General features: G+C 41.9%; 2 protein-coding genes across 2 annotated transcripts; one reads left to right on the forward strand and one right to left on the reverse strand.

Moving 5' to 3' along the window:
• Window positions 1-231: 231 nt before the first annotated feature.
• On the reverse strand, window positions 232-17510 carry LOC307231151 (palmitoyltransferase ZDHHC3-like). The gene is made up of 7 exons (XM_080001739.1): window positions 17246-17510; window positions 8334-8665; window positions 7494-7618; window positions 4778-4874; window positions 4421-4502; window positions 3947-4077; window positions 232-2886 (listed from the first exon to the last, which is right to left on the reverse strand). Exons 2-7 carry the CDS (start codon window positions 8634-8636, stop codon window positions 2728-2730), a joined length of 897 nt encoding a protein of 298 aa, XP_079857865.1. The 5' UTR covers window positions 8637-8665; window positions 17246-17510; the 3' UTR covers window positions 232-2727.
• An 869-nt stretch (window positions 17511-18379) lies between these two features.
• On the forward strand, window positions 18380-22400 carry exosc7 (exosome component 7). The gene is made up of 8 exons (XM_080000710.1): window positions 18380-18456; window positions 18938-19039; window positions 19641-19735; window positions 20010-20175; window positions 20371-20441; window positions 20547-20670; window positions 20900-21055; window positions 22289-22400. Exons 1-8 carry the CDS (start codon window positions 18400-18402, stop codon window positions 22391-22393), a joined length of 876 nt encoding a protein of 291 aa, XP_079856836.1. The 5' UTR covers window positions 18380-18399; the 3' UTR covers window positions 22394-22400.
• The last annotated feature ends 310 nt before the right edge of the window (window positions 22401-22710 follow it).

Here is a 22710-nt window from a genome sequence, read left to right on the forward strand (position 1 = left end):
AAGGATCTGCTGCTGACGTCTTGGTGCCAGACACCACAGGACACCTTCAGAGGTCTTGTGGAGTCCATGCCTCCACGGGTCACAGCTGGCGGAACGAGGGGGAGCTACACAATATTAATGGTTATTAGTGCTGGTTTTAATGTTGTAGCTAATCAGTGTATACTCCCCTATTTTATTTATTTTTCCTCAATAAAAAAACAGGGTATCTTTTACCGCCCACATACGGCCAACTGTCATTCATAACATTTTATTTCTGTCACAATTAAACAATTTATACCAAAAAAAAGCAAGCACTATAAAAGGCATTGAACCTGAACGCTGAAACACGTCCTACTTAACAAACAATTCAGGTGTACAAGAGAAACAAAACAATAAGAGATGTGTCGCTTCTTTTGTTAGTGTCCATACCATGTCCAAAACAGTGTTTTTGTCCAAAAGTGGTTTCCAACCCAGCATGGTTCCCAGTTGATTCCAAGAGACGCCTCGGTAACGCATCTGCATCTATACGTGTTCTGAGAAACCACACATTTAGCAACATACGGTACATGTTCAAATTAAGACTGTCTATCATCCAAAATAAGGCTTTTTTTTTTTTTGATATTGTTTTTTTTACAAGGTTAAGACATGGCCTATATGCACCAAATTCGTATATACTAGGTGGCCTGGAGCTGTCCACAATATCAAACATGACCAAGTTCTGACCGCTCCAAGAGTTTGATCTGTGTTTTAGCTTCATACAGTTATTTTCTGTGTCAGACCTAAAACCACAATCTGCACCACAGTGGAGAATTGTCTGGTTAAATGTTGGGTTTGGCCGCTGATTTAAATCTAATGCATGATAGTCATCCAATGTGTCAGCTGGTTTTGTGTGCAGTGTCTTCCATTTAACAAAATAAAGTATACAAGCAATTAATAGCAGAAATAAGCCACCTCCTCATTCACTTCAACTTAATCTGGTGGATCAAGTCGTCTTTCGAGCACAAGAGGAGACCAACCGAGGTCCACCAAAAAATAAAAAATAAAATCACCAGCATTGCCTTTGGTTGGACGAGGGCGATATCCAGCATCCAATCCTCGGATCTCCAGTCAGATAAAGGAGCGCTCGGACACAGCCGGGTTCCAGCGCTCCTGCAGAGTTTTGGACTTTTAACGCAGGTCCAATAGCGATCCTATTCCTGTCCTGTGTGTCCTACAGCCACGACCTTTTCAGTGAACCTGTTGGTGGCCTTGTCGGAGGGCGGCGACATTCCTCACATCTAGATCAAAGCATATTGCCAAATATTTCACAGCTTTTCCATAACTCATTTTGATCATCAGGACACCTTCGCGGGGTAGAAGAAGCGGTGAATGGAGTATTATTCAGAGTCCTAATCGGTTTAGGCTGTCACATTAAGGCAAAAAACTACAGACTTGTTTATAAAAGGGGGAAAAGCCGCCGTGCAGTTGAGGGAACTAAGGCCAGTCAGTCATGTGCAGCGTTCAGCATGCAGCTATCACAGTGACACAAAGGCAGCAAATGAAGACGTGACGGGATCGCAGCGATATTGGCAGGAAGACGAGAACAAAAACAAATCTGGAAACGGACTCGGACAAGATGTGGTTGTGAAAAGCTACTTTTCTATGAGCGGCAACGTTGTAGAAAGCCCCATTGTTTGGTCCTGGAAGCAGGAAGTGATTCAACAAACTCCTGGCACCCTCTCCAAGAAGAGGAAGTCAGTGTGTTTAAAGAGACATGGAGGTTTGGGAGAAACATTTTTGGTAGTTCCTGACCTCAATATGACCCCAAATATCACCTTCACTGTCTGTTGATGCTCTTTGGAGAACCAAGCAGAAGATGTTTTTTACTCATCAACCTTCATTACTTATCCAGTACTTCGGACTAAAATATTACCAAGATGGACGTCCCATGCAAGTATATTAAAAATAGGCTGTCCTACTTTTATTTTTCGAATAAATCAATCAATTTATTGTCAATAAAGGGACTGTTTTCAACAATGAAGTGATGTATTTATCACCAGCTTGCTTTGTTTAGAGCCATGACGTCCCCTACGTACCCTGAAAAACATCGTTATCAAGAGTTGATAGAATGCATTGAATTACAGAATCCACTTTTGATATCCTGGCATGGGACATTGCAATCCAATATGACATTATACTCATGTTTTTGGGACTGAAGACAAAGAATTCAATGAAGAGCAGAAAAAATGGACATTCTTCCACACAGAGAGCAGAGAAGCTGCTGGTAAAGGGGCAGCATGGACTTATATCCAGGTGAAGAACATTAACAGGTAGATTATTTTGGAAACGTTCCATATCGCTGTAAACTATCATTTCATTTTAAGAGTTTTGTGTAATCAAGACCCATCTGTCGGTCTTATCTCTTTAGTTTGAATAAACGGAAAACCTCGGAGGTCGGGTGGAAATAAAAACGTCTACGGTTCACGAATACCAGTCAGCGCAAAGAAAGGAACACATTAAACAAAATGGAACATAAGTTTAAAAAAATTTAGTGAGGGTACGTCTCAATAGCGCCGATTGAACACACCAAGAATTTAAAACAATCCATATATATATGAGTGGGGGAAGGAGAAGAGAGAGGGGGAAAAAAAAAAAGGTAGAGAGTAGTTCATGCTCAGTGAGGTCCAAATGAGGAGTAATCATTTGTGGGCGTGGATAATCCCACCAGTCCCCATCCAGAGGAGCAGACTTCACATCAGTTTGTGGCTCTCAGACGATGTACTGGTAAATGTCTGTCTTGCCGTGGTCGGGGGTGGAGAAGGGGCTGAGCCATGTCACGGAGAACGGGTGTCCGAACACCACCTTCAGGTTCATCCACTTGGACTTCTTGGCCCAGCGGCGCTCCTCCTTCTTCAGCTGCTCGATGCCCTGAGGACCAGGCGGAGGAAGAGAGACTTTCAGAGGACTGGGATCGACGCGTCCACTGGGAACTGCCATTAACCCTGATACAGTATACGTAGAAGGGGCTTTCGAATATACACAAGTCTAATAAAAAAGAACAAATTATGTTACCATGTATTTTATGTACTTTTACTTTTCAGGTAGCATATGGTGGCAAAGACGTTTTTTTTTTTATATTTTTATCTTTACCCTTTTCTAGATGCCTACAATTGAGATTGTCCAACTTTTCACCATCGGTAACACATACATGCATCATCTTTTGTCGTGTGTTTTCTGTGACCTAACACACAATAATGTGACGTTTTTGGTTTTAATCTGACTTCATCCATCAGGAAACAAACAAAGCAATTTCCTGAGGCAGTAGAGCCAAATCACTACAAAACAGGTTTAAGTTGCTAGTGAAGATTATTGACTATGGATATATTCATATCTTCTGCCTATGTTTTTCTCTTATATTGCTCCCCGTATATATATTTTTTCTGATGTTGATTATTCTATTTAATTATTTTCTTCCAACTTTGTCCTCTACTTTTTCACTGCACCGTACTTGTATGACTGCATGTGACAAATATCAAATCTTCAATCGTGAAGAAGGTATTCATCATATGCAAATGCAAAGAAAAATCAAATGAAAGGCCACCGTGACCAGTGTATAACATATGTCAAAATAGACATGGAATTTATATTTCAATAATTTGTCTCTTGAAAATGAGTATCAACTCTAAATCTCACATTACATTCGTTTTGCTTTGGAAGCATCAAACAGAGATAATTACACTCATTCAAAAAAATGGAATATGACTCATGTTTCCGATTCATTTTTTGAAACATTGAAACTAGTGGAACTAAATTTGGAGTTATAGGCTGAGAAATCCCTTCGTGTGCCAACTGGTGATCGAAATAATAACGTCATTGGTCGCTACGGGTAAGTCTGGAGGGAGGGAGGTCCGAGGCTCACAGACTCACTGCTGCTAAACTAAAGCCCTGTTTGGTGGTGGCGGCGTCGGTGGAATGGCCGCCTCCTCACCGTCTCGTCGGAGCAGATGGAGTGGACCTGCGTTCCGAACATGACCGCCGTGAAGATGAGAAAGAGGAGGCCCTCGAAGCACAGGAGGATGAGGAGGATGACAGTCGCCGGAGGGGAGAAGTTACTGCACTCTGGCGGGAGCGGAGGTGGAGAAAGGAGGAGTTACACAGGTACACAAGGCAGGTATCTGGAAAAACTAGACTCGGATGTTTAATTACTCAAAATAACTGATCAATCACTTCATGACTCGTTTAAAGAATTCACGTTTGGAATGCATCAGCCCTGGTGAGCTGCGTACAGATGCAATGGAGCTACTGTGCACTAGGACCCAACAACGACTGGAACTGAAATCGAACATTTTTTCTGCTATCTGCATCTCCTTTCAAAAATAAAAAAAAAATAAAAAAACTTAATAAAAAGAGAAAAGGCGTTTGGACGTTTAGACGCAATCTCAAGACTCAGCGTGGTACTTACTGGTCCAGTCTGCTTCAAAGCAGAAAATGAAATGGAAGGCCACCATGACTAGAGCGTGGAAGGAGATGAGTGCAATGTACATCTGGAAGAGACGACACGGATGTCAAGGGTGAGACTGACAGTTTGAAGAATTTGATCGAAAAGAAAACAACAACAAAAACAAACAAACATCAGCGCCAGAGCTCATGACCGCGACTTCAACAATAGTATCACATCTGCAGCGAGGAAATATCAACTACAACTCACTTCTCAGCTTGTGTTGAGGGGAATTATTGCCACAACCTGATATTATTCCAAGTGTGTGTGTTATATGATCTACTTAACTGGGTTATGAGGATGGGAAGGTTTGGGACTCACTGTAAAGAGCACAAAGTACTTCTGGTTGTTCTCCCCCACACAGTTGTTGACCCAGGGGCAGTGGTGGTCCATCTTCTTGATGCAGCGCTTACACACACTGGACGGGAAGACACACGGATAGAAACATCAATCTTTTACCAGATCATGGGCATAATTGACATAAATGCAAACTCTTCTGATAGAAATATGTCGTAGGGAACACAAAAAAATATCTTCTCAACAGAAATCTGTAAAATTGTAATGATAAAACGAGAAATATTCCTCCTCAATGTCCACATTCAATTCAACTGAATTTAGATTTTAAAAAGGGGGATATCCAAACCAAAACATGCCACAAGACCTAGTCTTGCCCCGTTATAAGTATCCCCCGCCCCCCCAAAAAAAGTAGTGCACTACTATCTGGAAAGATTTTTATATAGGAGCAATATTTCCAAAATCCCCAGGCTTAACTTTCCACGGAATTTTTTTTTTTTTTTTTTTTTTTTTAATTCACCGGAAAGTTTCAGACCCCCTGCAACCCTTAAAAGCAGGCAGAATACTTCCTTCGCAAGGACACGCCTGCCAGCGTTGACAGTGATCAAGTCAACAGCAACTGGAAAATCCTGCTGAGTTTGACAGCTCATTGAACCCCGGCGGCTGTGGTTAAAAGTTTAAGGACGAGCAGCACACTTCACCATCAGACGTGTCAGACTGTCAGGTTTAAATCAAAACCATCTTCCACTAAATTGGAATAAAACCGTTTGGGGGGTTTTTTGGACTACTTTTCGTCACATACACCAAACAAATGGTTGAATACCAATCCTGATAGGATAAAAAAAAAACCAGTGGTACTCGAGGTCCTGAGGTCTGGACATGAGACCCACTGGTCCAGTACCAGATCCAGTACCAGCACGGTCCATCCTTAACCCTCGCCTCGACTCTTCTCAGAGGGGTCATGGCAGCAAAAACCCAAGCGCAGCTCATGATAGTTCCTTTCACTATTCCAGGTTAGAAAGTGCTTGTGAAACAACAACCCATAATTCAAACCGTCGCTCTAACATACCTAAAATAAACAGAGAACTGAGAAGCTGAGAACTGTTATGATCTTCATGTATGTTTACCTTGCTTCAAAGACTCAAAATGCTCCAAGTTTTGCGGATCAATGCCGGTTCATGTCACTTCCTTATCAGTCCAGTTCCGGTTATTGGTGGTGTTTGACGATTATAAACCTTTGATATTTCACATCTTAGATATCGGATTTTCTGTCGTTTATTTTGACAATATTGCTTAAAAATTGAAACCAACAACCAAAATGTTGTTGGCAAAACGTGATTGAGTGAATGCCCTGTTTAACATTTCATTAATAGAGCCCCGACCCATGCCAGATTTTTGGGTTCGATGACGATCTCGATTTTGGAGAGTCCTAGCCCACCGATGTTTTGACCGATATTTTGTCAAAAAGTGCAACATTTTGAAATCCATCTGAAAAACGTATATTTTATTAAAGTTTCTACATTTGGGAATATTTAACTTATAAGCAAACAAATAAAAATAAACACACAAAGAACTTTTGCTAGATCAAAACAATTTAAAACATGATAGAACATTTTCAAAGAGTTCCAGTGAACACATCATCACGTCCGAAACATTCGTCTTCCAAGTTTCCCATGAGCGCGGCGTCGCTTCCTGCTTGGAAAGCCGTGTCCGTCTAAACAGAAATGGATGGGTTTATAATGTCTAGTCGGACTTCTGCGCTTATTTTGGTGAGTAACTTAAAAGTAGTGTAAAACAGACAAGTACAGGAAATAATATGATGCGGTCAAAAAAGTAAAATAATGTACGATATATCGACCGAACCAATATATCAGTGTGGCCCCTATACATCTCCCTGCACCCCTGCACTCCTGCCCCCCTGCTCCACACACACTAAGTACCCTCCTTGTTGTGTAACAGCCTGAAATAAAACCCCACTGCCCAAGATCCTAAATGCAGCCAATGATAAACACCGAGTCTAATGTTGCATTTCTAAATCGTCTCTCCACAGATGGAGAACAGGTTGTATAACCAGGGGAGGGCCGGGCGCCTTTCAGATCTGCCCGACTGCTTTTGTTTCCATCGCATCCCCCTCCGGTTAAGGAGAGGTGACACAAGAGCTTCTCTAAACGGCGGGTTATTAAACCTGACGTATTTCACCACTGCATGAAGCACTTACGTTGGGTTTTAATAGCATTTCAAGTGTATCGTCTTAATCCACCCACCCTGTGATTCACACACACAGCTTTAATCTTCAGCAAAACACTCGTCTATTGAAATCAAGCCGGCAGCCTCCTCCACCTTAAAGCGCACAATGGCTCCTCACTGGCTTTGTTATTCAACAATCTCCACACAGTATTTCTGCTCTCTCTTAGATTTGGAGACGGTGGGGGAAACCCCACACAGATCCCAGTGACACTAAAATAAAAAGCTACGGGGAGAGGAACAGAAAGAGGAGCGTTTGCTTGAACAAACAGAGGGGAGAAAGGGAGAGTCATCCCAGAGCTTCCTCTCCAGACAGTTCACTGCAGCAACGTGCCGCGCGCTCATAAATAATCCCGCAGCCAAAATCCACATCACACACACACACACACACACACACACACACACACACACACACACACACACACACACACACACACACACACACACACACACACACACACACACACACACACACACACACACACACACACAGCTGTACCTGCAGTGGTGGGCTCGGTCTGGCTTGATGCTGCAGCACTTTGGACACTTGTAGACCACCTGGCCCGGCTTGAGCTGCAGGCTCTCGATGAACTCCTTGGTGGCGTTGCCTTTGGGAACAGCTCCCTGGGGGTGGAAGGGAAACGATGATCTCAAAGGAATCATTTTTAGGGCTGATTATAGCCCTCACAATTGTTAAATATTTGACTGATTTCAATGAACTGAGTGGATTGTGACATTTTGGTAAAATCATCACAATGGTCAATCAAAAAGGGGAATTTTAAACAAATGTAACAAATGTTGCACAGGTTTATTGTTTTTCATTTTGTCTGTATTTTTTTAAGGTTTGTCATTATTATGAATTTACCAGTCTATTATATTCTTGGATCTATCTAAATAGAATGTAAGTTAGGTCAGACTCGAAACTGTATACTCAAATGTATTTTTACTTCATACCACTGTTATAGTAGCATAAAATAAACACAAAAAGACAATTAAATTGTTAATAGCAAATAAATGTCTGAAAACTAATCGTCAACGAAAATGTCAGGATTGTGACACCCCTTGTGCAGATGTCTTCTGACCGCTTCTTTCAAGTCATCAATAAGAAGAAGAAGAAGAAGAAGAAGAAGAAGAAGAAGAAGAAGAAGAAGAAGAAGAAGAAGAAGAAGAAGAAGAAGAAGATAATGACTTTAATTCATAAGTACCTTTCACGCAACACAACAACAAAAGGCCCTTTAGTGGTAGTTGTAGATCAGAGAGGTCTCAGATGAAAATGAGCAGATGCTTAAACAGAGAAAGATAAACTAATGCCCCCGCCTAAACACCACCTCCCACTGACCGGGTCTGTGCACATGGCGCGGGCGTGCGAGGCCAGGGCGAGGAAGACCAGGCTGTTGAACAGCACCCCGTTCACCAGGCTGTAGAGCAGGTTCTTGGCAGGCAGCAGCATGACAAACACCACCACGAACTCGGCATAGAAGACCAACATCCAGGTGATGACGCCGCACACGATGCCGCAGCCGTCGCGGATGAACCACATGGTGTCGGATCCCAAGCGCAGCGGCGGCGGGGCGCAGTGCTCGGGCTTCAGGTAGCCGGCGTGCCGCTCAATGTCCCTGGTGCGGTGGCCCGGGCTCGTCATCCTACAGCAGCCAGGGTTCCCGCCGCATGCTGGACAAGGGGGCGGGTAAGATGAGAAGTAAACACAATTTTCTGGTTTGTTTATTTTTAATTTATATTGTCAACTTTTTTTTTCCCCAGTTCATTGTTAATATTTAGATTTAATTTTTATTAGAATTTTTATTTTTTATAGTTTATAGTTTTTATAGAGGGGCAACTCCTGGTTCAACCCGGGGATTCAATGGAGGCATCACAGGTGGAAATTCATTGTTTACTCGTCATGAGTGAAATTCAAGCATAAGGTAAAGGCTGTGGTTAGTTCTCACCTGTCGCACTACCTGATTTGGGGTATGGATTGGCCAGGGTTTGACGCTATAATGAGGGAAGGCGCTCACGGTCGAAAGGGAGATGCGAGTGTTGCATGGCGCACGGTGATGCAAAGGGGTTGTCGGCGGTCACAATGGGACTGGGAGCGAGGGAATCCAAACTTAAAACAAACTTAATGATGACATTTGAGATGTGCATGGCAACACAGTCGTAGGTGTACAGGGTGTACAGGAGGGGCCTGTGTTGAGGGTCAGCGAGGAGGAGGTGTGGAGGCAGTTTCTCATAGACTACCTTAGACCTATAATTTATCCATTGAAATCAGTGGACATATACATTTATAAATGTACCGTTTAGTTCATATTTTCTGTATTAAATAAGCAAATTGGTAATAATTACTGGTTTAGGACCGTATTGGAAGCCTCCCAGGACACTTACTTTTTCTCAAGGAGTACATGTGCTCCCAAGTTGATACATTTTTGGGGTGCATAAAGAACTTTAGGGGCGCAATGAATCAATGTGTTTTTCCTTAATAAAGGACATTGACAAGCAAAATGATTTAATTCATTTGAATAGAAAAAGTACACTGGGGTCTTTATTATTTGTGCTTCAGACTGCATTTAATTATTATGTAATATTTATACTTTAAACTGCTCCTAACTATATAAGTATAAATGGTATGAACACCTCTATAATAAAGTAGTTGTTCTTAGCTCAGTCCATTTAGACACAAAGGATAAAACAAAAATAGTCTTGTTTATTTTTATTAATGAGTTGATTTAATAAACAATACAATAACAAACAACCATGCAGCTTAATAACAATAAAATAGATATAGAAATCTACTTTTTTGGAGAAACTCACAAAAGCTGAAATTCTAAATAATTGTAACTGGATAACTGGATGTTGCCTATTGATAGATGGGAGCCTGCATGTCCCACAGGAGGTTGTGGTTATTCAGAAGGTTAATCTTTCATCCCCCAGTTTATTTAATTCCAATAAGTAACCATTATCATGTTTTCTTGTTTATAAAAAAAAAATTTTTTTCATGAAATTGGTTCAGAATTAAGCGAGTTACAGTTGATCTTGTAGAGAAGTCTGCATCTCTTAATACACATGGTATTTGTTTACAAACGGATCTTGAACGACATACAGCAGCGGTCAATGGGGCATCTATGACTGCTTCTACTGTTACCGCATGACGTTCTCTTTGCGGTACGTGCTGCCCAGTGCACCTGCAGTACGATTGGCCGTTTGTGTCACATGGTTGTTTCTCTGCTCTTTACAATTGGCTGTTTGTGTCACATGGTTGTTTCTCTGCTGTACGATTGGCTGTTCGTGTCATGTCTTTGTGGGTAGGGGAAAACAGACTATATCGAACTGCATCAAAAATAAATCTGATCAATTTATTGATCTTATCATGAAAATGACCAAGATCGTTTCGACGGCCAGCCCTAGTACGTCCCTAGTTGTTATCAACCTTTTTGTTGGAAAAAATAAATAAAAATAGAAGCTGCTTTGACAAAATATTGTAATACTTTTTATTCACACATGTGCTCCTCAATACATTTTACAGTTCGCACACATCTATTTTTAATCGCTTGCACTCTCGAGCCCTGCCTCCACCCTAAACGATTTCCGTGGGGGAAGGTGGATTTGAGTTTCCCTAACCAATCTTGAGACCAACTTATCCGCCTCAATCTAACGTCATTTTAAGTCGACACTGATGCTGTGCCATGGCAACATACTGGTTTTGCCGAGGTTTTAAGAGTGGAGCGGAGCGAAGTAAAAACAAACTACAAGTGCCGTTCGGATTGACTTTTAATCAATTCAGAAGAGCCTTGGTAGCAGCGTCTCTCTTGTCAGTCGTCATTGTTGTTATTACTCTACCGTGGTCCTGCCTGTGGCGCTGATTGGCAAATAGTTAGTGCCCCTGCGGCGCTCATTTCTCAACCGAGAAACCGCTGTTTCATGCCATTATGTTAGACCAGAAGAGTCACTCCACTCCAAACTGAGTGGAGTGGGCGGATTGAAAGGTCTGGAACCAGGCAAGCAAGTATCAACGATACCCAGCCCATGTCAGAGAGTGGAACAACAACTTTGGCCATGGTGGCAGTAGTGGAAAATGAACAGTCAGAATGGTTCAGCTTCATAGGCATTTGTGCAAAAACACAACTTAATGACCTACATTTTGGTGTTACTAGCACATGGAGAGAGAGCTTAAGGGAAAACAGTAAGTCAAGGGCAGGCAATACTCACGGAACCAGGAAGTGAGCAGAGTACACATGGAGCAGACTGATTTCCAGTGGGAAAACAGTCGGCCAGAATTCCCTTTCACGGTGAAGAAATACGAGAAAGATCCAAACAAAACTTCCCACCGATCAGCAATCAGAGAGGAAACCCGAAAACAAAAAGCCTAAAATTCTGTGGTCGTAGTCTACATGTGTTACCGGTCGTTTAGAGACTGTGGTCTACGATGAATAGGGAATAACCTTCAAACACGCCTGCCTGTGTCAACAGTGAAAAGGCAAACATCAAAAATATAAGCAATTGGGATACAGCTGGATCTCAAGGTGCAGCCGAGGTGAGGAGAGTGGCCGGTTTGAGAACCTCAGAATTGCATCTCTGCTTTTTGCAGGTGATGTGGTTTTGTTGGCTTCATCAGACCGTGACCTCCAGCACGTACTGGGCGGTTTGCAGCCAAGTGTGAAGCGGTCGGGATCAGAGTCAGCACCTCCAGGTCTGAGGCCATTGGTTCTCTGCCGGAAAATGGTGGATTGCTCCCTCCGGGTTATGAACGTCTTGGGGTCCCCCAGGAGGATCTGGTTATCAGTACCGGGTATGGAGAGACGCAGCACCCTAAAATGTAGTCTCCACTAAAACCCAAGTCTGTGGTTATCCATCCTTCTTTTACGTAATGTGTAATATTGGACTGGAGCAAATGAGGCCGAAGGAAATTAGCAGAAGGAATATTTTAATTATATAAGATTTCTAAGGTATGACTGCTGCCTTTAACACTGGGCTCTGAATATTGATAGAGACTAAAGAAATATATAAAATTGAAAGACAACCGACCGAGACATTTTACCATCTATCTCTATTTAAAAAATAAATCTATCAATGTATTATAACCCAGTGTCGTCTGAGGACAGGCCTTCATAGAGGTGACATCCAGCAGCCTCCTCGGGGCTTCTTGACCCTTCCAGCCCGGCGTAACGTCCAGCAGCATGATTCAGGTGACATCCCTCATGCCGCAACCCGAGGCGGGACGTCACACTGGTGATCTGGACAGTCATTAGCCGCCCCGGCCGATACTCCCGGCTCTCCACAGGCTATCGACACTTCACTACACAACAGGCTTGGGCCGATATTCAATAATATCGAGGATCGGGAGATGTGCCACCATATGCAATATTTTCACAGTATCAAAATATCAGTGGCGCAACAGCGAGGAAGCAGAGGGAGGATTAGGACATGGTGGTATAGCTCCAGGTTATTACTTGCATTAGTAAAATTATGAAATGTGAAAAAATGTTTTTTAACAATTGTTATACAGAGCTGCCAAGTCTCATGCTTTTCACGCCAACAAGTACACACACCACACCTCGTATTTCTCATGCTGATAATCCCAAAAATAAGTAAAATTCCTTTCTTTTTAAATTGCACGTATATACACCGAGTTCCAAATTATTATGCAAATTGGATTTAAGTGTCATAAACATTTAATTTTTTGTTTTCCAATTAAACTCATGGATGGTATTGTGTCTCAGGGCTCTTTGGATCACTGAAATCAATCTCAGACACTTGTGATAATTAGTTTGCCAGGTGAGCCCAATTCAAGGAAAACTACTTAAGAAGGATCTTCCACATTATTAAGCAGCCACAGGTTTCAAGCAACATGGGAAAGAAAAAGGATCTCTCTGCTGCCGAAAAGCCTCAAATAGTGCAATGCCTTGGGTAAGGTATGAAAACATTAGATATTTCACGAAAACTTAAGCGTGATCATCGTACTGTGTAGAGATTTGTGGCTGATTCAGAGCACAGACGGGTTGGTGCAGATAAAGGCATAATGAGGAAGGTTTCTGCCAGACAAATTCATCGGATTAAGAGAGCAGCTGCTAAAATGCCGTTACAAAGCAGCAAACAGGTGGAGTATTGGATGGTTGGTGCATGGCCACCATGTCCCAACAAGGCTGAGACGTCAGCAAGGAGGTGGTGGAGTCATGTTTTGGGCCGGAATCATGGGGAGAGAGCTGGTAGGCCCCTTTAGGGTCCCTGAAGGTGTGAAAATGACCTCGGCAAAGTATATAGAGTTTCTGACTGACCACCTTCCTCCATGCTACAAAAAGAAGAACCGTGCCTTCCGTAGCAAAATAATTTCATGCTGCAAAGAATACCTCTGTGTCACTGGCTGCTATGGGCATAAAAGGAGAGAAAGTCATGGTGTGGCCTCCATCCTCCCCTGACCTCCACCCTATTGAGAACCTTTGGAGCATCCTCAAGCAAAAGATCGATGAGGGTGGGAGGCAGTTGGCATCAAAACAGCAGCTCTGGGAGGCTGTTCTGACATCCTGCAAAGAAATTCAAGCAGAAACTCTCCAAAAACTCACAAGTTCAATGGATGCAAGAATTGTGAAGGTGATATCAAAGAAGGGTCCTATGTTAACATGTAACTTGGCCTGTTAAGATGTTTTTGATTGAAATAGCTTTTGATTTCAGTCAATATGACCTCCTAATGCTGCAAATTCAACAAATGACCATTTTCAGTTGTTTACAACATATAAAATGTTTTGAAAATCTGTTGTGCATAATAATTTGGAACAGTGCATTTTGAGTTTTTTATTTTTGAAAAAAATACTGTTATCATTGGGAGGTTTGTTCAATAACATTTGAATTATACCCTAACGGTTGATGACTTGAAAATGATACTGACTGTCATTTGCATCGACTATTTAAGAAAACCAGAGGAAAATATTATTTGCATAATAATTTGGAAGGCGGTGTATATATATTTCCTCACTCGCGCTTGCTCAGTGCCCGTCACTGTTTTCGCGTGGTGAAGATCCTTTCCGTACGCACGTGCACGCCCACGCACAACTTACGATCCGTTCTCCTGCATCAAAGGTTCATCGCTTCTCCACAAATAACAAACACAGAGGGTTTTTATTATAGATGTATTGATTGTAATTGAATGAAACAAAAAAAAACAGTGTGCACAACTCTGCGTAATGGGAACTCTCTCTGTCCCTGTCTCCCCCACGTGAACAACAACGATAATACCGCGTATCGCGATATTTGGGCGGGACTGCGTCGCAATATAAAATTTTGGATATCGCCCAAGCCTACAACGCAACATCCGAGTAACTTTACTAGACATGGTTTTCAGAACCAGCCAAAACAACAACCATTTCAAGACATACGCACCCTGTACCGTTCGGCTCTGTGACCAAGAGGTATATTTTGTTCGGATATGTTGCTTAAAACCAAAGTCAAGGAAATTTTACTTTGTCTCTTTGTGACTATACAGTAGATGGAAAAGGTAGTGTATTCACCCACCTTACAAATAGAAAACAGACAACAAGCCAGTGCCATTTATTGTGGCCCACGTCTGATATATCTGGTGAAAGGTTTCCAGTTTAAGGTCAAACTTGCTTGTGTGGGTGTGGAATGCGGGGAATAAAGGCCCTTCCAATAGAGGGTTGAAACACTGAGCCCTGTGTGTTTTAAAAGTTGCAGATTCTATCGTAGTGGCTCGGAGGATCCCTAAAAAAATGTTTGTTTAAAGAGGTGTAATTTGTAAACAATAAAGTGACAGATTCATGGTTTGGACAATAACAGGAAAGCTAAAAGTTAATTAACAGTTGGCAATTAAATCAATGGTCCTTTGTACTGTAGTAGAGAATGGTCCCGTCGACCGTGGCCCTCAGTGAATGGCTCCTTGTTTTCCGATTTATTTTTCAATGAACTCAACTAACCGACTTCAGTGCTGTCTAACAGCAAACACTCCTTAATTCTCTCATGCCGAGGAGAGAAGATAACTCACGACGGACGAGATTTGGATCAGAATAAGCTAACAAGTGTATGTGGCCCTGAAATATGAAGCGTACAAGAATAACTCTACTCAGTTGGATTACGGCAGTCCAACCAAAACCAAAATCTATTTGCAGGGTTATGATCAGTGAGGTATAGCGTTGCTAGATGACCCACTGACAAGAGGAAAAGCGGAGCAATTATAAAGGCTGAGAAATGATGGAAGCTGCTGTGGGGAGGCAAGGCGGGAGGATTGAAGAGATGAGGGAGGGATGAATTTGACCCCATAGCTAGAAAAACAAATACAGCCAACCATTGGCATGAATCTCATACACACAGAACACATTATTTCCAATTTCCAAAAATGTAAGACTTTCTAGGACATGTGAATGCCATCTTTAACAAAATGTCAATGATTCAGTCTCTAGAGTTGCGGTTCAAGACACTGTGACTCAGTCGCAGAGCCCTGAGGCCCCGCCCCCTCGCTGTTTATTGAAAGTTTATTAGTATTACACGCATGTCTAAAGTGTACTAAATTCGACACTGCACATCCATCGGGCCCAGCAATTCAACTGTCAAGTGTGAAGTAGATTCGATGAATGGCTGTCGAGATAATCGAAGGTCATACACACAGAGATTCCTGCCTTTATGTGTGTGTGTGTGTGTGTGTGTGTGTGTGTGTGTGTGTGTGTGTTAGTGTGTGTAGGGTTACAAACGGGAGAGTTTCTGGTCAAATATTATCTGTGTTTATTGAGCTTGAAATGAATCGTGTCAAGGCATGTAGATGTGTAATATCTTTTATTGAAAAGTCTAAATAAAATCTGTCAGTCCCGTCAGTTAACGCTATTTTAAAAATTACAAATATTACGACTTGAAATCAAGTAATTTCAGTCGCAAGTGTAGTGGCTTTAACATTTCACTAAAATAAAATTTTGATCAAATCAAAAACAAAATAAATATGGCAAGTAGGTATAATAGGTATACTAAATAATAAAGTTTGTGGTGGTGTCCGTCCTCGTCGGGATGTCCCATCGACATATTTTACACAATGAATATTTACCGCCTGCTTTGGGTCGGAACTTACATATCCAAAGAAACGCCAAACTATGGATGTATGTGTCCCAACGACACTTCATCTTTCTCCTTCTCCTCAGAGTTCTAGACGCTGGCTCCTTGTGTACTGTTTACAAGCACAACACGTCCACGAGGGAAGGGGCTGGGCTTAGTTCTATATCGACAAACGTGATTGGTCAAAGGTGAACGTCAGCTTAAGATCGTCCAAACTGATTGGCTTTCCGTTACAACTTGCACGGAAATGAACAGATCTGCAGAATTTTTTAATGAAATCATCCACCCAGCACTAATTCAAATTGTGCTTGAAGGAAATTATTTTCACTGGAGAGGTTTAAATATGTCGGATTTTCCCGGTCAAAAACCGGCAATTACCTGTGAACGGAAACGCTGAGTAAACTACATTTGAGTATTTTTCGAGCTTATAGAGCTTGTGCATAATCACCGGGTGTCATGACATTTCACTGCATATATGTACGACCGTATGTGTATGTATGTGACAAATAATCTCTTGAACTTGAACTTAAACTAGAAAGTGGTAACCTTTAAAGCGGTAATCCATAAATAATCGTACACTAAAAGGCCTTGAATCACATTCATTCCCCCAACATCCATGTTCACCTCATCTTCGCTGCAAGACGCTGACTTTCTTTTCTCCCAAGTTTGCTTTCTTCTGATCAACTGATTTGATTTGTGGGTGTTTTTTTTCCCCCCACGGCCACTTGAGCAGTGGGCATATTCATTTAAGCCAAGGCCACTGATATTTTTGGTGAACATTCACACACATCAACAGTTAAACGACCATAACAAGCGACGCTGCTTTATCTAATTCACCACGGCTGCCTTTCAACTTCTTGCATTCTCGCCGGGAGTGGCGGACCCCGCCACCAACAATGGAAACAGCAAGAGAAGCACATGCAGGACTCAAATACAATGAATGGTCGTTTCTTATGACATGCCATCTTTGTTTTTAAGTATAAGATATGGGAGGTTCCAACAGAATAATCTTACGGATTTGAACTTTAAGCAGATGGTTACGCTACAACAATGTAAGACCAACCAGGAAGTGAAAGTCGCCTTCGGCCTGGCATCTTGACACACTATCTGCTCTCCTTGGGCATGGGGCTAATTGAGTCGTTTCGGTGCTTGGTAAAAACGTGCGACATTAAAATACTTAACGGTGACGTGTAACTGAGTGCATATTACCTCATAGTCCCCTCCGTTTGGCGACGAAACTTTGCAAGTCCCTCCTGAAGCCAGCTACCCCGCGTCCAAGAATAACGTCGTCTCTCGGCGTCTCGCACACCCCTCTCGCTCCGCTGCCGACACACGCTCGACCGGACGGTCTACATTCAGGGGGTTTCGGGGTACTTCAGCTCATCCGCGCGGAAACCACGGCGGGTGCGGAGCCCCCGATGCACCGCTCGCTTGATCACGCCGAGGGCTGCCCCGTGGTGGGTCCGCAAAAACATCCACGGCGACAAGGGGAGAACCAGAAAACAGGAAGTGTCCACTCGCTCTCGCCGTCCTTCCCGAAACGAGACTCCGGGACTCCCCCGGATCCGCGAGCAGCTGATCTGGAGTCAGTTGGTGTCCTCCGCCCAGGCCGCCCCGTGTCCGTGTGGAAACCGCCAATCTGACCTGGAGTCTGCGGGATAAAGCACAATAACCTCCCAGCTCATTTATTATTGCTGACATTGTGTATCATCTTTATTTATTGCATTAAATCGATATTGCTTAAATATATACGAAATAATTATCATTATGTAAAGGAGAAACACATGTATAAATACAGGTTGAAAAAAAGTTTGAAAAATGGCTGAAAGGTAGAAATTATTACTATTATTATTGTTATGGAAAGCACTTCGAAAGGAGAAACAAAGGTTTAAAATATATATTAAATATAAATACATCATATATATAACATATTGTAAAGTTACATAAAGGCTGAATCAATTGAACACTCACTGCATTGGAACTGTGGTAACAATATTGGTGATCCTCTTCACTTTTTAAGATTTTCTTTCATTATAAGCAAAACACATACAAATGGCATTTTTCTTTGTTTGACAAATGTTAATCCGGTACAAACCCTTATTAGGAATAATTCTCAATAGTTTATAAAATGAAATAAAACATTTTTTATACATTGACATCTAGTTGTTATTATTATTATTATTATTATTATTATTATTATTATTATTATTATTACAGCAATATACAGTTAATTAAAAGCATTATTCACCTGGCATTCCACTTTATTATTGAAAGCTTGAGTGCGCGCCTACGCGCTGATCGCCGACGCACTTTGATGACGTGTGTTTGAGCGCCGCGGTCTCACATGTTAACAGTGCTGCAAAATGGCCACTGTGCAAGTGAGCGAGGCTGAAAAAGTGTACATCTTACACGGTATCAGGGTAAGTGTTGTATATAAATGGGTTGTTGCAACGGATATAGAAATCGCGTGTTCGTTGGTAATGATATTAACTTTATTTTCCCTCTCCCAATGCTGTTGTCAAGCTTGTTCGTATCAAGGAGGATCAATGTAATACACGCTAACATTTACATTTACATTTAGTCGTTTAGCAGACGCTTCTATCCAAAGCGACTTACAAGGGAGAATAACGTTCAAGCTACAATGCGACCGAGACATTAGTGTAACAATAAATACTGCTAAGTAGTGCTAAGCTAAGCCGCGCTCCCATCTGATAAGATTTAGTGTCTCTATTGATAGATATGATTTCATCCAAATGACAGTGAAACTTATTTTAAAAAACGGTCATAATTGTACGTTCTGTAGTGAAGTCGTTAGTAATCATTTTGCTGGGGAACCCCAAGAACCTCTTGAAGGTTAAGGGCTGATTCGTGCTTATTTTGTCCCCTCGTCCTTTTCACCAGGATGATCTACGGGTGGATGGAAGAAGCTGCGAGGACTACAGACACATGGAAATTGAGACGGATGTCGTTTCCAACACAGACGGCTCGGCCAGAGTAACACTGGTAATGTTTCCACCATGAGAGGCATGTTTCCTCTGTTGTTTGACTTTGTACGCCGATCTGAAGAGACACTATTTTAATCGGAGCTAACAGACGTTAATCTTCACAACCTACCAATAATATATTATTATTTGGCATCACAACACACCAAAACATTATTGATCTAAAATAGTGAATTCAGGTATATTAAAGGTGCAGTGTGTAGAATTTACAGAACGGACTTGGCAGAAATGTTTTGATTAGTGTATAATCCCATGGAAATGAGAATTGTTGTGTTTTCGCTACCTTAGAATGAGCTGTTTTTATCTACATGTGCATGGGTACGCTTCACGGAAGCCGCCATGTTGCACTCCCATGCTTCTTCTACAGTAGCCCAGAAAGGACAAATAAAACACCGGCTCTCGAGAGGGCCTTTCGCGAGGTTCGTGGCCACCATGTGGCACCACCAAATCAGTTGGTTGCGATCTGCAACCTCACTGCTAGATGTCACTTAATTCTACATACAAAGCCTAAGCTTAAGCGAGAACCCTTGATAGCATCTGTTAAACATTTAATAATCTAATATTTCTCTTGATAATTGAAATGATCTGTGTGTATTTTCAAGGGGCACACAGCAATTCTAGTTGGAATCAAGGCTGAACTTGGGAAACCAAGACCCACTCTTCCAGATGAAGGATATCTGGAGTTTTTTGTTGATTGGTAGGTATCTTTACATTGATTTGATTGGAGTTCATTTTAAAAATGTTTAACTTGATAATGGCTTCATTATTAACACTAGAATTTCAGTGGGCGTCTTTGTTTTGAGTGACACTATGGCTACCACCAGGCGGTGCTGTTGGATCAACTGTTCTCCTATTTCAGTTTTTAATGGAACTTATTGATGGAATCACAAATTAACAACTAATTGCATTTCCTGGCTGCTTTTATATAGCATCTTAACTCACATCCAGTCTGCTCTTTCCTCCATCACTAGTTCGGCAAATGCCACCCCAGAATTTGAGGGCCGAGGAGGCGAAGGGCTGGGAGTGGAACTGACTAACACTCTCTACAAAGTCTTCAGCGAAAAGCACAGTTTAGACTTGAAGAGCCTGTGTATCATTCCAGAAGAGCACTGCTGGCTGCTCTACGTGGATGTACTGGTAAGGAGTCCAATTGAATCCAGTCTCATGTTTTCATACTTGTATGATTATTCATTAGATTTATTGACGTTATTTTCTCTAGTTGTAATTTTTCCCCACGACTCTTGAAGGTGTCTGTTATGGACAAGTACTCTATTTGGTTCTACTGTGAACAATGAATGTAAAGCAATGTTCTGCTGTATTTTGTTTCTGCAGCTCCTTCAGTGTGATGGAAACTTATATGATGCCATCTCTATAGCTATCAAGGCAGCTCTCTTCAACACCAAGTTAGTAAACGTTGGTATTGGTGACTACTTGGGTCCTACTGACATGACTATAAAGGAAAGGCTTATTCAGTGAGTCCAATGCTAATATGATATTATCATTTCCAGAATTCCTAAAGTGCACATTTCAGAAGCTGAAGAAGGAGGTAATGAGATCGAGCTGTCGGACGACCCGTACGACTGCATGAGACTCAATGTGGAAAACGTCCCCTGCATAGTGACCTTGTGCAAGGTAAAGTGGGATAAAATTGCACTTTGCTGATTAAATCCACGGGGGTTACAGATGCGAAAAGATGCAACATATTAGAAATAAGACCTGGTCATCAGTATCATCAAAATAACAAAAAAAAGCAGCATTGTACGATACAAAGAATATAAGCTATGGATGCACAGCTTACCATACATTGTATTGAATAATACTCTTATGTAATGTTGTGTGTGTGTGTGTGTGTGTGTCGCAGGTCGGCCATCGGCACGTGGTGGACGCCACCCTGCAGGAGAAGGCGTGTTCCGTGGCCAGTCTGATCATAGCTGTCACACACAAGGGCAAGGTGACATGCGTGCGGAAGGTGGGGGGTGGAAGTTTGGACCCGGAGAGCATCTTCGAGATGACAGGGGTGAGTCAGGATCTCCCGAGGGTTTCGCCTCCGCCATCTGTCCTCCCCTGCATTCAGCAGCTGCATTTGCATAACGATAAGCAGGGCAAGGTGACCGGGAGACAATTCATTCTGTTTTGTCATAGTCTTAAGCCCTTTTCCCCCATGGAATCCATAATATTGCCGGATAAAAAATATCCGACAGAAGCAGTAGTCATGTAGTAGTTAAGTAGTCATTCCCATATTGGCCTCCTTTTAAGGAAAAGTTCCGTATGGAGTTTGTTCCCACATAGGTGGCTGTTACGGATACACTACGTAATGCTTGCGTAAGAGGTGTCTGATACCACGCAAGACTGGGCAACAGAATCGTTTTTTGGACTAGCGCTTCACTCCCCGTGTCCCCACACCACAGACTCTTCCTTCTGCTGACTGAGAAGGGACAGAGCCCCGTCGCTGGCCGCAATAACCCTCCACCATATGTTATTAAACCAGTGTTATTAAACCATCATCTTCCACCTGTCCTACACTCTCTGCCTCCGGAGAAGGAGTGTTCTCCGCCCGTTTTACATCTCCCTGTTCGCTCGCTCCAGCTCCAGTGCAGCCGGCGGGACAGCGAAGCGCTTGTGCCCGATGTCTGAGTGGTGTTTTTTAAGAAGAAAAATAATAACATTTAAGACTATAAAGACCTGTCTCCATGAAGACTGGACGTGTTTCTCATCTTTGCAGTCGAGCTTTACAGTTCATATTGAACTTGCCAGTGTTTTTTTTTTTTTTTTTTTTTTTTTTTTTCTTTCTTCACAAAGAAAAATATTTTGTATTTATATGATGTAAATATTTGTAAAAAAAACAACACTATTTGTGCTTCATTTGGATTCGGCTCCACCACTTCTTTATGGAAATGTTACTGCTTCCATTCCCACATACTTCCATTCACAGCCATTCAACTACCTACAGTGAGGAAATTTACGGAGGGAATTTACAGAACCTCGACAACGGCTCCCATTCCCACATGACGCCGATACGGAAAATTGCCAAAGATTTACAGCTTTCACTGCAAGTGGCAAAGGGGCTTTTGATTGCAAGTGCAATCTAAGACTTTTACTATCCAAGACTTGAAAAAAAATATTATTATCTGTTTGGTGGCCGAGAAAATGGCTCCTGGGTTTTTTTTGTTTTGTTTTGTTTTTTTTACATGAAGTGCATAAGTTTGTATTGGAAAGGTGCTAATGTGAGTTGTTTTTCTTTCGTTTTCAGGCAGGTAAACGCGTCGGAAAGTGTCTCCACGCTCCACTCATGAAACTGCTGCAGCAGGAGGAAACTCTGGGAAGCAAGAGGCAGAAAGTCGGCTTCCTCGGTTAAAATCAACACAGCGTGCACTGTATGTAAATGTTTACTTTTTTAATAAACTATTTGTTTTGTACAAATAGTTGTCTCTGTCCTTGCTTTGTCAACATTTATTTGACTTTTGATTTGCCATTAATGAATCCTTAATGTTACTTACTTGGCTTTCCTTCCAGTACAGTAATTTAACCTTAATCTGCAAAATAATTATCTCAAATTAGAATATTTCTGCATTAATTGTTTAAGTAGAATGTATAATACCTTCAATTTGCCTTTGATGACACCATTTAATTCGGCTTTCAATAAGATAAAGACTTGTATGACTTGACCACTAT

The sequence above is a fragment of the Zeus faber genome (genome assembly GCF_960531495.2).
Source record: "Zeus faber genome assembly, chromosome: 1".
Taxonomy (NCBI): domain Eukaryota; kingdom Metazoa; phylum Chordata; class Actinopteri; order Zeiformes; family Zeidae; genus Zeus; species Zeus faber.

Excerpts from the sequence above, each read along its gene's own strand:
- exosc7 (XM_080000710.1), top strand. The coding sequence starts at position 18,400 with ATGGCCACTGTGCAAGTGAGCGAGGCTGAAAAAGTGTACATCTTACAC. Across the intron at positions 19,040-19,640 it reads GCTCGGCCAGAGTAACACTG|GGGCACACAGCAATTCTAGT; the intron begins GTAATGTTTCCA and ends TGTATTTTCAAG. Across the intron at positions 21,056-22,288 it reads GCATCTTCGAGATGACAGGG|GCAGGTAAACGCGTCGGAAA; the intron begins GTGAGTCAGGAT and ends TTTCGTTTTCAG.
- LOC307231151 (XM_080001739.1), bottom strand. The coding sequence starts at position 8,636 with ATGACGAGCCCGGGCCACCGCACCAGGGACATTGAGCGGCACGCCGGC. Across the intron at positions 4,503-4,777 it reads AGTACTTTGTGCTCTTTACA|ATGTACATTGCACTCATCTC; the intron begins GTGAGTCCCAAA and ends CGTCTCTTCCAG. Across the intron at positions 2,887-3,946 it reads CCATCTGCTCCGACGAGACG|GGCATCGAGCAGCTGAAGAA; the intron begins GTGAGGAGGCGG and ends CCTGGTCCTCAG.